A 15,763-nucleotide genomic window follows, 5' to 3' on the forward strand; every position below is an offset into this window, starting at 1 on the left:
TGTGCTGTAGAAAGCTAGAACCTTACTTGTGTGGGAGACTGTTGCCTTGTTTGTTCATGCCTTTGCTGCTTACACAAACCAGCACCTGCCTTCTGTGATAGACAGCAATTCAGGGGACCAAACAGTGCCAATCAATAAGGAGTGTCTAATGTTCTTTCTAGTGCTCTTTAAAAAGGTAGTCACTAAGTGTTCTAGTTCTGGAAAACAGGAAGGCCTAGTGTGAAGGCTCAGAGAAGTGTAAGAGCAATTAATGCAGTACCTGTCACAGCAGTGATGGGCTTTATGCAACAAGGATGGCTGGCATAACCATGAAACATTTTGTCTTAAAAGTGTGTGCAGTGCAGAACAGCTCAGAATATTGTACATTATGCCAGCCAGTATCTTTGTGAGAGGAGGAAATTCTACAGGTATTTTCACTTGTTTATTGAGAAAAATACTCTTGCTTGTGTTGCTAAGAACTTTAATCTTGTAAAATCATTACAATATTCCTTACTAAATCTTCCCTTTCACAACCACAAGTCAAGGAAACAAACATGCAGAACAGTTTGATCATGCTCTGTGAAATTGTAGGAGGACAGAGAAACACAGTATATCTTTAGGCCTCAAATCCTAGTCTGATATGCAGCAGTTTTCTCACTAGGAATTGAGGGTGTTTGTATTACTCATTGGAATGGTGTTTAATAACTCTATTGCCTTCTGAATCTTCAGTGAATAACAAATCATAACTCAACTGACTAAGGCCTGCTCCTCCAAAGAAGATTGCCTCTGTAGATAAGTGGGGCCCTTTGGGGGCAGAGTTGCAACCCTTGTTGGGTGCAGCAACAACCAAAACTGCTGGGTTGGCTTTGTTCTGAAGCAGTTTATTTTGCAAAGGGAGTTTGCCTTGGTTGTGAGAAATGACACTGTGTCCCTCAGAGTCCTGCGTAAACAAGGGGCTGGTGAGCTCTCCCTGGCTGTTCCCTTTATTGTAATCGGAATCACAGGGTCTAGCTACAGTTTGATGAAAACCCTTCAAAGACTTCACTTCCATTATGTTCCCCTCCAACTGAGGATTTATGTTCTCCGCTTCAGTGGAATCCACGAAGCAGTGCTCACTGGAAGAGGACGGGTGTCTGCATCTCCTCCAAGCTGTAACAGATTCACATGGACGGGCCTCCTGGTTTCTGCTGCAGTGAGACCACCCAGTGCTCTTTCTCTCTCTCCTCCAACCACCATTTCTCTCTCTCAAAGGTGAACTGAAAAGAGCCGTATGATCACAACACCCCTCTTCTTCTAGCGGCCGAGTAACACTTGAGAAAGGATCTTCTCCCTCAATAGTATTCTCTCTTTGCATAGCTGTATCCTTGCTTCTGCTGTTACTCTGGGCGTGAGCAGAGGCACGAGGGGGAAAGTGTAAGCCTTGTGATTTCTGTTCTGCTTGTTGGTGGTGCTCCTGGACAAGCTGAGGCAGTGAGGCTGCCATTCTGTTTCTCTCCCCTGGAGACAATTCACGGCACTGCTGGTGGGTGGCACCGCCTGGCGCAACAGCCAGCAGCCTTTTGTTGGCCTTGGTTTTCCTCTCATCTGCAAGAACAAGTTGAATTTGAATTGAGTCAGAGTAGTCAAATAGATTTAACTTAAGGCTATGCCTGGTCTGGCAACTACAATTGAAAGGCTACACTGAACCTTCCCACCTCTGAGACCAAATGTAAATAATCAGTAATACAATATAGTACAGTAATTCCCATAATGTACACCATGAACAAGTTTATCTTCAAGAACTGACTCCCAGGACATGTTACCTGTCCCTAGGGGTGTGCACAAAACTGGATTTCCCCAGTTTGGTTTTTCCCCTGTGAGCCAGAGCTGCCCCCTGCACAAAGGTAAAAAAAATGGGCTCCACATGTGTAGAAGGCTTGGGCGGGGAGGGGAGTTAGAGGATCACACACCCTCCCCCCGCTCCTGCTGCCCCTTTACCAGTAAGGCTTCGAGCCAGCCCAAACTGGTTTGGTCTGAGGTTGAGCCTCCAAACCGAACCAGTTCAATTCCGAGCCAGTTTGCACATCCCTACCTGTTCCAGCTTTGCATGAATCACTGCTCTAGCCTTTCCATTTTGCAGACCCCCAGTTAGGACAAAGTTCTGTCACATCTCTGCACAGGGTGACTATTGAAATACTCCTCATACAGCACTAAAGGCAAAGTGTGCCATCTAGTCGATTTTGACGCCTAGCATCCACAGAGACCCAGGAGGGGTTGACCACTGCCTCCTCCTGCACAGTCTGAGATGATGCCTTTCAGCAACTTCCTATATTGCTGCTGCCCAATATAGTACTAGTGGGGATTTGAACCAGCAACCTTCTGCTTGTTAGTCAAGTATTTCCCAGCTGTTGTATATCTATATAAGTCACTGCTCTGGCCAATCTCGCAATTAATACATTTCACTGAATACACACACACACACACTTCACAATATATAGTGATATACATTGAGTACTATATATTTGTGCTCAAAGTTCAAAGGTTCAAAAGTTTGAAGGGTCAAAAGCTGGAAGAGCCAATAGTTCAAAAATGAACTTTCCTAAAGGGCTCACACTCTAAAAAGATACATAAATTGGGTACCAGGAACACACACCCCACCCCACCCCGAAGGATTTTGTTCTAGGGCTGAATAGGGCCAGTTGCTCCCCCCTTTCAATCAAGAGAATCATCACCACTTTTAAAGAGGTGTCTCTTTGCTCCATTAGCAGGAGGCTGGTGTGTGCTCCAGGTTCGATGGGAGGGTGGGTGGGTGGATGGGTCGAAGGGTGGATCACTTCATTCCAGTGCCATTCATCCAATTACCCTTTTGCATGAATGCACAAAATGGTATCTTGCCTCTCCCCCGCACCATGCTGCCTCCCTCAGCGCTCCTTAGTACTCGTGCTTGCTCCCCCTCCCCCAAGGAAGGTCCACCTGCACTCCCTTTCTGCGCCTCCATGTTACTCCTCTTCTGTGCCATGTGCAAAACCGAGGAAGTGAGTGCCTTGATTGCTGGGGGGGGGGGAGGTTTGACTCCCAGCCAGGGACCGGCACTCAACCCTTTGCGGACCAGTAGCGGTCCAGGGACTGGTGGTTGAGAAACTGTGGTATGGAATAATAAATCCTCTTTCACAAAGCTTTGCAGCTGTATATAAGTTGTCAAAACCCACCATCTCCCTAGCAGTAGTCCTCTTTGGTGATAACTGAATGACTGCACCTAGCTTCTAGCTTTCCTCTTACTGAGCAGAATATTAATTTGCATACGCTTTGCTTATAATGTTGTTTGCATTCTTATCAGGAAAGTCTCCAAACCACACATGATACAAGAACAATTACAAGTAACATACTCAGAACATAAGCAGGGACAAATGCCTGGGACAAAATGTGTAACTCTGCCTCTGAATATCCTAGTCTAGGCACCACAGCCCTCTGGCACCTGGGATTTGTCAAGCCCTAGTATAGACCTTGCAGGATTCAAAGGTGGGAAGAGCATCAGAGAAACTCCTCCTCTTTTGCCTGTTTAATCCCCATTAGACACAATTTGCCTCTGTTAGCAAGAAACAGAGGAACACCTTTTGCAGAATCCCACATATTTGCATGGATCATCCTATGGTTGCACACTATATATACACCAGTGGGTATCAAACTTTCTACTGTTATACTGCCAGGTTGTTATTGGGTCGTCATGATGGGTCGTTATTGAGCCAGCGTGGTGTAGTAGTTAGAGTGCTGGACTAGGACTAGGGAGACCCGAGTTCAAATCCCCATTCAGCCATGAGACTTGCTGGGTGACTCTGGGCCAGTCACTTCTCTCTCAGCCTAACCTACTTGTTGTGAGGAGAAACTCAAGTATGTAGTACACCTCTCTGGGCTTCTTGGAGGAAGAGTGGGATATAAATGTATAATCATCATCATCATCTAGGATGCAGCATCAGTTAACACACTATGTTGTCCTCAATGACGAATAACGTGCTGCTGCAGATGCACAATACAGAATAAAACTGGCAGTGGTAAGCAAGATGTCTTTTAGGGAAGCTTGTCACTATGATGGGCCTTCTCATCAAATAACCCCTGATAAGCTTCCGTGGAATCCACTGGCTTCCTTTGTGCACAGTGTTCGTATTTAGAAACAAGCATGCCAGTCATCTAGCTATGTGCATGCAGAAGCAGCTCTCAGTGCTTATAGTCCCAGCTGGATGAGAAACTGCACACAAACTAATCTTGTACATTGATCTGAATACGGCTGTATACATGGACTACATATAACCAGCTAATAGAACTGATAATCAGCTAATTGGGAAGAGGAGGCAGGTGGCTGGATTCCACTAATGCAGCACACCAGCCGAGACACTGATGTATACATGAGCAGTGTCGATTCAAATATCACCTCTGCCATGAACTTGGTAGGTAGCCTTAGGCCAGCCACGCCGTCTCAGCCTTAAATGTGCCACTACTACCCCTCACTTTCCTTTCAGGACTGCTGTAACAAGGATTCTCAACGTGTGGGTCCTCAGATGTAATTGGACTTCAGTTCCCATAATTCCCAACCAAAGGCCACTGGGGCTGGGGATTATGGGGGTTGAGGTCCAATAACATCTGGGGACCCACACGTTGAGAATCCCTGTGCTGTAAGGATTACATGATAATGTGAGGTGCACTGAACACTTGAAAATGCTATACAAATCCCAAATATTACATGATAATTCCCATATACAAATCTATAGTGCAGCCCTGTTTGGAGTACTGCATACAGGTTTGGTCACCATATTTCAAAAAAGGACATTAAAGAACTGGTGTAGAAGAAGGCAACCAAGAGGATTAGGGGACTAGAGCACCTTCCTTACAAAGCAAGGCTACAACAACTGGGGCTTTTTAGTTTTGGGAAAAGACATGAGAGAGGACTGTATAGTCCTCCACCATTATGAATGGTGTGGAGCAAGTAGATAGAAAGACACCCCCCACACACACACAATTCTCTCACACTAAAACCAGAGGTCATCCTATGAAACTGACTACTAGGAAATTTAGCACCGACACAAGGGAGTACTTTTTCACACAGTGCAAAGTTAATCTGGAATTCTCTGCCACAAGATGTGGCAAAGGCCACCAGCTTGGATGGCTTTAAAAGGGGCTTAGACCAACTCACGGAGGACAGGTCTATCAGTGGTTACCAGTCTTGGTAGCTATAGGATACCACCAACCTCAGAGGCAGGATGCCTCTGAATACCAGTTGCAGGGAGTAACAGCAGGAGAGAGGACATGCCTTCCTCTCTTGCCTGTGAGCTTCCTCAGTGCATTGCTGGGCCACTGCTGGGAAACAGGATGCTGGACCAGATAGGCCTTGAGTCTGATCCAGATAGGCTGCTGTTATGGAACTTGTAGCAGTTAGTGGGAACTTGGGAAATGCAGGTTCAAACCACCACTCAGTCATAAAACCCACGGGGTGACCTTGAGCCAGTCACACCCACTTGGCCTAACCTACCTTAAAGGGTGTTTGTGAGGGTAAAATTGGGGCAAGAGATATGTACACTTCCCAGAGTCCCTTGAAAGAATGGTAGGATAACCCACCTGTCTGGAACACAATATCCTTACTAGCACTATTGCTGAACATCTGACTGGGGACTGAAGTCCACAGTCTAACACATGCATGTTCAAACAGGCCCATCATAGGGAGCTGGCTTATACTAAGTCCGACCATTAATCCATCTAGATCTACACAGACTAGCAGTGGCTTCTACCAGGTTTCAGGCAGGAGTTACTCTCTGCCCTATCTGGAGATGCCAGAGAGGGAACGTGGAACCCTCTGCATGCAAGCATGCAAATGCTCTTCCCAGAGCAGCCCCATCCCCTAAGGGGAATATCTTACTGTGCTCACAAATGTAGACTCCCATTCAAATGCAAACCAGGGCAGACCCTGTTTAACAAAGGGAGCAATTCATGCTTGCCACCACAAGACCACCTCTCCTTCCTTAAGAAGAGCACCCTCTCTCTCCTCCAAACTGAACCGATTTAAGTCCTGGTGTACCTTCACATATTCACTTGTACCAGAACTCCTCTCCCTGGCATCTACGTGAGTAAAATCACACTATATGATTTCTAACAACAAAAAAATATTTCCTTGGAATACAGTTGACTTGGGGAGGATTAAGGTAAAGTGTGCTGTCAAGTCAATTTTGACTCCTGGCACCCACAGAGCCATGTGGTTTTCTTTGATAAAATACAGGAGGAGTTTACCATTGCCTCCTCCTGCACAGTATGAGATGATGCCTTTCAGCATCTTCCTATATCGCTACTGCCCAATATAACATCAGCGGGGATTGAAACCGGCAACCTTCTGCTTGTTAGTCAAGCATTTCTCCACTGCACCACTTAAGGTAGAGGACCAAAACCCAAGCAGACTTACAACATGTAGAAAGCATGGTTTCCATGGAAACCCATGCCTTCTACATATCTCTGACAAGTGTGGCATTTACTAATTACAAATAGGACCAGAGATTTTTATTTATTTTATTCATTTGTTTATCAAATTTGTACACCACCCCAAACTTTCGTCTCTGGGCGGTTAACAATAATTGACTTTCAAAACAGTGTACTCATTCTGAGCAATTTGGCTCCAAGTCTAATAAGCCTTCAAGAGGGAACTTGTTCTAAAAAGACTGGAAGTCTCCCAAGCCTCGTGGCTGTCTTCAGAACCCCAGTTCCAATTACCTCAATGTCATCACCTCCCTCAATGTGCCCTCTGATGGAAAATCACACCTACCTCCTTGATGAGCACTGAAGAAAGTAGAAATGGTGGTTTGCTTAGTGCAGGGAAGAGGAGCTTTTGTGGAAGCAGAATAAGGAGAGAGTCGATTCAGTACCCTTAATGGTAGCTTTGCTATTCGGGTCTGAGTGGGAAGAGAGAAATGCATGGAAACAGAGAAATAGATTAGAATTCATTCATCAGCATGCAGAAGTTTCAGCCTGCCCCACAACACAATTAAGGCCAAGTTGTTTTACTTAAAACTGACTTATTCCTATGGTCCCAAGAGGTCCTAAATCCATGAGAAGAGCAAGATTCATATGCCAACTCTAGCCCAATCCAGACATTATGCTGAGTGTACAGATGTCTGTCCATGTGTTTGTGTGAATGACTACATCTGTGTTCATTTTCAAAGTGAACCTGGACACAGGCCCTTCAAATGTATGGTACAGGTAGGAAGTGTACTTATCTGCGTTCAACATAACATGTGCATGAATGCACCTGTGTACACATCTGTACCTGTATATAGTGCACACTCGTCGTACGAATACTGAACATAACGTGTGAATGGGCCATCTGACTTTAGCTGTTTTGGGAGATTGTTTTTCACAAAACTGAGCCACTACAATCTTCTGGGTTGCTTTCAGTAGTCACTGGGAGGTCGATGCCAATTCCAATAGATTCCAGGCCAGATAGGCTACCTTGGCTCCAGCAGTTGAGCTACAAACATTCCCAGCCACAGTTTATGCATGACAAGAGGCATGATGGGCCACCCCTTATCCTTTTCTTCTCATACTCACAGAGCATTGTTTGACCAGCTTCTCTATACAGAACAAGTTTCTCTTTCTCTCTCTCTCTGCCTCCTTGCTGTGTCACTACATACGTCAAACGATTAATAATTGTTGACCAATTAGATACCCTCAAGACCAACCTGCCTGCCACATTTTGGACTAACTGAAGTTTCTGAACTACATACAAAGGCAGCCCCATATAGAGCACATTGTAGTAGTCCAACCTGGAGGTTACCAGCTGGTACACCACTGTTTTCAGGTCATTCTCAAGGAACAGACATGAGTTGTCAAATCAATCACAGCTGGTAAAAAGCACTCCTGGCCACAACCTGAGGCACCAGGGTACGGAGAGCATTCCCAGGCTACAAATCTCTTCTTTCTGGGGGAGTGTAACCTCTTCCTGAACAGGAAGTATTATTCCTGTATACAATTCCTGTATACAGAGTATACATGCACGGAGCATAATGTGTGAATAGGGCTTAGATGTAGCTTCAGGGATCAATAAGAGCCCTTGGAAGAGGAGTAATCTGCAATAGGTTGGGCATCGAAAATGGTTTTTTGTAACAATGAGGTGTTCCCGCTCATGTGTTTCTGTTCTGTTCAATGACCTCCCTTTAAGCATTTGTATCCTGCCTTTTTACCCATAAGGGTCTTTAAGTTGGCTTGCAACAAATTACGAAAACCACCAACCAAAACAAAATTATTTTCCAACTGAGCTACTGAAGACCAAATATGACGATTGGATCTCATTTGGTTTTCTCCTTTATGCCCAACAGCATCTTCTCTGGAATAGCTACCAGTAAACCATAGCAGTTGATGACTACTCAACTGACATAGCAGTTGATGACTACTCCAGAGTCAGCTGGCTCCCTGTGGAAAATGGCTTCAGTCTTTGCATGGTCTACTTTATTATTGTTGTTGTTATAATATCTGTACACATTTGTGTGAATGACTATACCTGTGTTCATTTTAAAAGCGAACCTGGATACTGGCCCTTCAAATGCATGGTACAGAGAGGAAGCGTATTTCTGTACCTGCATTCAGCATAACATGTGAATGACTGCACCTGTGTACAGATCTGTGCCTGTGTACATTCATACGAGTGTTGAACATAACATGTGAATGGTCCAATAGAAACACATAGATGTGTGCAGGCATCCGAATGTGGGTACCACAATGTCCAAATACAGGTGGTCCTCAATATTTGCAGGGGTTCCATTCTGCGGCTGTATCGCAGATACGGAAACCGTGAATATTGGATCATTGATCCCTTATGGGATTGTGGGGGTTAAGTTCCGAAGTGGCCAAAAATGCCCCCCAAATGGCCGAAAATTGGTCGATTTTAGCAAGGGGGGAGCTTCTAACCTTGCTCTACTGCTCCCCCCAAATCGTGATGTGCCCCCCAAATGGTTGAAAACCATGGGTCTTTTCGGGTTCTGGGGTGTTGTTTTTTGGATGGGAACCATTTTGTGGCTCCAATCCCTAAAATGGCGACTGGAAATGATCTCCGTGGTCATTTCCAGCCACCCCCGACCCACGAGGTCAGCATGTTTCCCCCCTTTTTCCCCACTTATGCCAAGGTCGGGTGTCATTTTCCTGACTGTGGATACATGAAAGTGCAGATAATGAATCCGTAAGTAAAGAGGTTTGCCTATAGGGCTTAAATAAAGGCTGAATGAAGGTCCATTCTGCCTTATTTAGATGTATGATCAATAAGAGCCCATAAAAAAGGAGTAATCCAAAACACACTGGGCAAGTAATGGGGGGGGTGTTTTTGTAGCACTTTGAGGTGCTTATATGAAATCCTTCAGATAGAAATAAATAAATGTCATTCCATCCCACTCTAGTGTGGCATTCAGGGGCAAAGATAGTCCAGTGTGGTCCAAGGTGTCTTGCCACTTACTTCACAACTTCCCAGTCATGCACAGTCTGGGATCTCTCCATCTTGGGAGCACAGAAGAAGCAGCATTTTGGACCCATTCCAATGGACACCACACACCATACAGATCTCCCTGTGCACTCAAGGCTCAAAGAAGGTTCCACAGAGGAGTGAAATGGAGCCTCCTGCTCTGATTCATTCACGAGTAGTCCAAAGAGGACATTATTAGGACAAGGAGCTTTGCATTTTAAGCTTGACACAAATGCACAACATCCTTGGAACAATGTCAAGGGTGGAAAAATCACAGGTGCCAGGTTTACTGAACATCTAGATATTTTGAGTTGGCATCTAAGGATCTGACATATATTATCAGGCCTGTGCAGATTTAGCACCTAAAAATGTGGAACTGGAACATATTTTTCTAGCCCAATTAATCCATTACCTGTACTTTTTGTTTTTTGAGTCCTGAAGTATCCAGCCAAATGCCACAGGCCTCATGATGCTGCTCAGCAGGTTTTCTGCCCCTCCATTTCATCTCCAATTTGTCTTCTGAAGGATTTTCTGCAGCTAAAGGAGAGGAGAGGGTGCATACTAAACTTCTAGATCTTGTGGTTACAAATAATGGGAAAAACTGAGATCATTGTGCAGTTTAGTGGCATGGTAACAGCAGTTCAAATTAAAGTCCAACGTTTATTTTTTCAGTTACTGTGCTTCAACTTTTCAGTAGGTAGCATGGGTTTCATTCATCCCCTCCTTTGGGATTCATCAGCGATTTGCCAGCAACCTCCACACCTATCCCAAGGGTTTGATACAACCTCTGTGAGCAATAGCTTTGATCTAAACAAGGTTATATTTTAAAAGCGCAAGAGCCACCAGGACATTTTGCTACACGTCAGGGGTTCTCAAACTTGGGTTCTACAAATACCGTCATCTCCAGCCAAAACGGCCTAGTCAGGTATGATGTGAGTTGTAGTCCAACATCTGCAGGAGGACCAAAGTGGTGCAACCCTGGCTGAAGAATATCTCCCCTGCCCTGTTCCCTCTAACAGGGATTCCCAGATGATGTTGACAACTCCCATAATCCCCAAGCAAAAGCCATTGCAGCTGGGGATTCTGGGAGCTGTAGTCAACAACATCTGGGAATCCCTGTTAGATGGAACACTGCTCCCCTGCTAGGGGTAGAGGAGGAGATTTCAGCAACGGTAGCTTTTCTCACTCCTGGACAGGACACTAGATAGGCTGAAACTCCCTAGCCAACTATTAGAAGGTGCAAGGACCCCATCCTTTGCAGCTAGTCCCTTTATTGCAGAATGCTTCGAACAAGCAAACATGTTTTTAAAAAACAAAACAAAAACAGATTAAGGCTGCAGTCCTAAACACAATTACAGGGCAATGCATTCTGTTATTTATTTGATTTATATACCTTAACCCTAACCCAAAATGGCTCAGGGCAGTTTACAACAGGGTTAGCATCCAAGCTGCTACACAAGACATGCCCTTCAAGCCCTAGGAGCCCACCCTAGATGCAGAACTGGCAACCCTATGACTCAAGTTTGGTTCCCCTCATTTATGCTTCCTTTTTTTTTTTCAAAATAAGGGGGAAAGAACCCTCTTGGAGTGCAGCAGTGAGCAAGAATTGCCCCTTTTGCCAAGCAGGGTTTGCCTTGGTTTACATTGGGATGGGTGATTAGTGCTGTCCTCTGTAGGATATCCCCCTTAGGGGGATGGGGCCATAACTCAGTGGTAGAGCTTCTGCTTTGCATGCAGAAGGCCCCAGGTTAAGCCACCTAATGGCACAGTGGGCAAATGACTTGAATAGCAAGATGAGGTTGCCAATTCGAATCCCCGCTGGTATGTTTCCCAGACTATGGGAAACTCCTATATCAGGCAGCAGCGATCTAGGGCTGCTGCTAGTCAGTACAGACCCAGGGTGAGCAAGGGCGTACTTTCCAGCTTCTTCACGTGCAGCTAGACAGCTCACTCCACACGTGTCCTTGAAGGAGGGAGGGGGCGGCGGCGGCGGCGGCTGCACACCTCACAGCGGACGACCCTTCCCCCAGCTGCACCCTTTCAGCTGCTGCAGACTCGCGCCCTCCCTTTCTCCGGTGGGAAGGCGAGAAAGAGGCGCCCACTGCTATTTGCGGTTTATTGTCATTCATTCATTCATTCATTCAATTAATTAATTAATAAGCTTTAATTTTCGCGAGCTGTCCTGAGGCTTCGCCCCGCCAGCAAACGGAGGAAGGTGCATTGGATCTGCGAGACGGGCAAAAAAAGACTCACGCGGAGCTACTGCTCTTCCCGGTGCTGCGCAGGGCCGGGGCGGCAGAGGAAGCCCCGCGAAACCGCTGCAAACTTGCCGCCGCGCAGCGTGACTCCTCCGCCCCGCAGCAGCGGCTGAGTCGGACCCCCAGGTTTCTCCTTTCCCAATTCCCGCTTCCTAGGCCCCGCCCCTTCAGGATTCGCACCGTCCAATAGGAGGAGAGGCTGCTGGGTGGCCACACGCGCCGCCCCCTCGCCCGTCTCCTCCGCTCCTGCTGGGCGGGCTGCCCTTGGCTGAGTTTACTTTTGCACAGCGCGGCGGGTGCTCGCTCGCTCGCTCGTTTGAGTAAGGGGAAGAATAGGGGCCAGGCCAGGGTGGTGGTCCAGAGTGCAGAAAGAGGGCCCGCCTCCCCAGAAGAAGCTCTCGTCCAGGGCTGCACACAACTCCAGCCTCCAGCCTGGTTTGGACTACAACTCCCATCACCCTCAGCCACAGTGGCCAGTAGGTAGGGGTTATGGGAGTTGTAGTCCAGCAGCTGCAGGAGGGTAGAGGATGCGATCTATGGTCCCCAGATGTTATTGGACTTCAACTCCCATAATCCCCAACCAAAGGCCACCGCGGATTATGAGAGGGGGTTATTGTTGTATTAGTTATTTTTACATCTTATATCCCTCTCTTCCTCCAAGGAGCATACTACATACTTGAGTCAGACCGTTGGCCCATCTAGCTCAGTACACCAATCTACACAGATTGGCACTCAGTGGCTTCTCCAAGGTGACAGGCAGAAGTCTTTCCTAGCCCTGTTTGGAGATGCTGCCAGGGAGGGAACTTGGAACCTTCTGCACACAGGTGCTCTTCCCAGAGAGGTCCCATCCCCTATGGGGAATATCTTAACAGTGCCCCCATGTAGCTTCCCATTCAAATGCAAACCAGGGCAGGCCCTGCTTAGCAAAGGGGACCATTCATACCCGCCGCCACAAGACCAGCTCTCCTTGGGTGAAGCAGCCCATCATTTGCAGCATGTTGTCGACACAAAGTCCATCAGGGATCACATCTATTTGGCCAGGCTCACATCTGACAAGCAATTTATTCTTGCAAATTAAAATCCAACCAGAGTGTAATTGGCGCACTCAACCCCAGAAACTGTGTGGCAGCTCCACAGCCCAAAGTGAGAGGATAAGAATAAAACTGTGTGGCTATTTCCTCCTAGTCTGTTTGTGACTAGAGCTAGAATTAGGCCTGTTGCCAAAGAAGGGGGTGTGTGTGTCAAAAAGTGGCAAGGTTGGGGACAGACAGCTTGTGGCCGGGAGCACTTAAACTTCTTTGTCAAAAATTTAAAGGGGCAGAGAAATAAAAAATAAGGGGGCATGGGGGCTCTCCCTAATGCCCCCCCCCGCACCAGCTACAGACCTGGCTAGAATAGGGCCAAAATCTGTATTACTGTTACTACTAAGAATCTTTATGTACAGACTTGTACAAGGGTTGAACATGTGACTAGAGCCCCATTCACACGTTAAGCTCAACACTCATAAAAGTGTGTCGTGTACTCAGGTACAGGTACAGTTATTTGGTACAGGTACAGTTATCAGGTACAGGTACAGTTATTTACAATTACGTTGATCACAGGTACAGCAGTACACTTTCTATCTGTGCACACAGCACAGCGGCAGGGGGCTGTTCAAGGTTAATGTTTTAGAATTTTTAAATGTTGTTACCGTGTTTTAATTCTTGCAGCCCACTCGGAGACCATGGGGTATAAGGCAAATATAAATGCAAAGAAGCCGAATAAATGAATGTTGCATCCAGCACTCATACAATCTACGTACTGTGTACACAGATAGAGCTCTGTACCCCGATGATTCATTCCCATGAATACCAGCTCATCGGATTTCGGAAGTGGAAGGGACCTCCGAGGTCTCCTGGTCCCTGCTCAGAGCAGGAAACTGCTGCAGCATCTTTGACAGACTGTCCCCTTCGCTATGCAGAACTGCATTTGAATCAGCGGCGTAGGGAGGCTGGCGACGGCCCGTCTGCAGCTGCCACCGCGGCCCCCTGGCCCCGCCCCCTGCATCTGATGTCAGACTCAGGGGCCCGGCTAGCCACGCCTCCACGTCTGATGTCAGACGCGGGGGACGTGGTCTCCCTCCCAAACGGGGCCACACAGCCCTGTTTGGAAGGGAGATCGGCCCACTCTGCATTGGGCAGCGTGGGCCGGAGCGACTCTCCACACCTTAAAAGCAGAGAGCCCCATTCTGGACGTGCTGCCTATGCAGCGTGGGCAGAGCTCTCTCCTGAACGCGGCTGCGCAGCCCTTTTTGGGAGCGAGATCAATCGGCCCCTCTGCATTGGCAGTGAGACCAGGAGCAGCTCTCCCTGCCTTTGAGGCAAGGAAAGTCACTCTGGCTGCGCTGCCAATGAAGCGCAGGCCGATTTCAGCTCCAAACGGGGGCTGTGTGGCCCCGTTCGGGACTGAAATAACACCCCCGCGTCTGACGTCAGACCCGGGGGCACGTGTGGGGCTGTGCTCACGGCCCCCGATTGGTGGCGGCCCGGGTTCTTTGAACCCACTCGCTCCATGGTGGCTCCATTATACTAAGTCAGACCCTTGGTCCATCTCGCTCAGTACGGTTCACACTGACTGAGAGTGGCTCTCCAAAGTCTCAGGCAGGAGTCTCTCTCAGCCCTAGCGGAAGATGCTGGGGAGTGAACCTGGGACCTTCTGCGTGCAAGCAGCCAGATGCTTTTCCACTGACCTATGGCCCCATCCCCGGGGGCGGGGGGATATCTTACAACACTCACATGTAGTCATGCATTCAAATGCAAACCTGTTTAGCAAAGAGGACAATTCCTGCTTGCTACAAGACAGCTTCTGCTTTTCCCCCCAGGGCAATGTTTTGCAGAGGCAAGCTGGACCTTTGCAGATCAACCAGGATGCAGAGCAAAGTTGGTGACTTTGTTCTTCATTTTGGGTTTTTTTGGCAGCCCGCAGGTCCTTATCATGCAATCAACAGGAAGGAACATTCAGTACTATACACACAATGACGCATATCTATTTTGAAAAGCACCAGACGGTGCAAAGGATCAAAAAAAGACGGGGCTGACCTACAGGGTAGAACTCCTGAACAAACTTCGTGTCTTCAGACACCCTCAAACCCAGCACAGCTGACACAGGACCACCCACACCACAAACCCCAGCCTCGCATCCAAAGCCGGGATAGTGGAACTGCACATGTCATGGCCTGCAAGATAGGAAGCTGCCTTACACCGAGTCAGATTCAGACTCTTGGTCCATCTAGCTCAGTATTGTCTACACCAGAGATTCTCAACGTTGGGTCCCCAGATGTTACTGGACTTTCAACTCCCATAATCCCCAACCAAAGGCCACTGGGGCTGGGGATTATGGGAGTTGAAGTCCAAGAACATCTAGGGACCCAACGGTGAGAATCCCTGGTCTACAATGACTGGCAATGGCTCTCCAAGCTTCGAGGCAGGAGTTTCTACCAGCGCTACCTGGGATTGAACCTGGGACCTTTTGCATGCAGATGTTCTTCCACTGAGCTATGGATGTATCCAAACTTTCTCACAGTGCTCACCTGGAGTCACACAGCCAAATGCAAGCCAAGGTGGACCCACTAAGCAAAGAGGCCAGTTCATGCTCATTCCCACAAGAGCAACTCTTCTCCCAATGCAAGCATGCACGGCCTCTTTCTTGCTTTTCAGGTTTTATCAGGTCTGTAAATGGCTACAGGCCACTTCTGGTCTCAGAGGCAAGATGCCTCTGAATACCAGTTGTAGGGGAGCAGCAAGAGCAGGAGAGAGGCCGTGCCCTCACCTCTTGGCTGTAGGCTTCCCAGCAGCATCCGGTGGGCCACTGTGGGAAACAGGATGCTGGACTAGATGGGCTTTGGGCCTAATCCAGCAGGGCTGTTCTTAGGTTCCATGTTCTTATGTCAGTTTCTCTGCCCTGTCAATATTGTGACAGAGCACACATTTTTATTTATGTTTATATTTATATCCTGCTCTTCGTGCAAGGATCCCAGAACTGAGTAGATCAGAGTTTCTTAATCTTGGGCCCCCAGATGTTGTTGGAC

The 15,763-nt window shown here is 47.5% G+C and overlaps 1 protein-coding gene across 1 annotated transcript; it reads right to left on the reverse strand.

Annotated features, from left to right (window-relative positions):
• Positions 1 to 443: 443 nt before the first annotated feature.
• Positions 444 to 11,867, reverse strand: LOC128332931 (aurora kinase A and ninein-interacting protein-like). The gene is made up of 4 exons (XM_053267754.1): positions 11,693 to 11,867; positions 9,852 to 9,976; positions 6,758 to 6,884; positions 444 to 1,563 (listed from the first exon to the last, which is right to left on the reverse strand). Exons 2-4 carry the CDS (start codon positions 9,942 to 9,944, stop codon positions 659 to 661), a joined length of 1,125 nt encoding a protein of 374 aa, XP_053123729.1. The 5' UTR covers positions 9,945 to 9,976; positions 11,693 to 11,867; the 3' UTR covers positions 444 to 658.
• Positions 11,868 to 15,763: the final 3,896 nt, after the last annotated feature.

The sequence above is a fragment of the Hemicordylus capensis genome, chromosome 7, assembly GCF_027244095.1.
Source record: "Hemicordylus capensis ecotype Gifberg chromosome 7, rHemCap1.1.pri, whole genome shotgun sequence".
NCBI lineage: Eukaryota > Metazoa > Chordata > Lepidosauria > Squamata > Cordylidae > Hemicordylus > Hemicordylus capensis.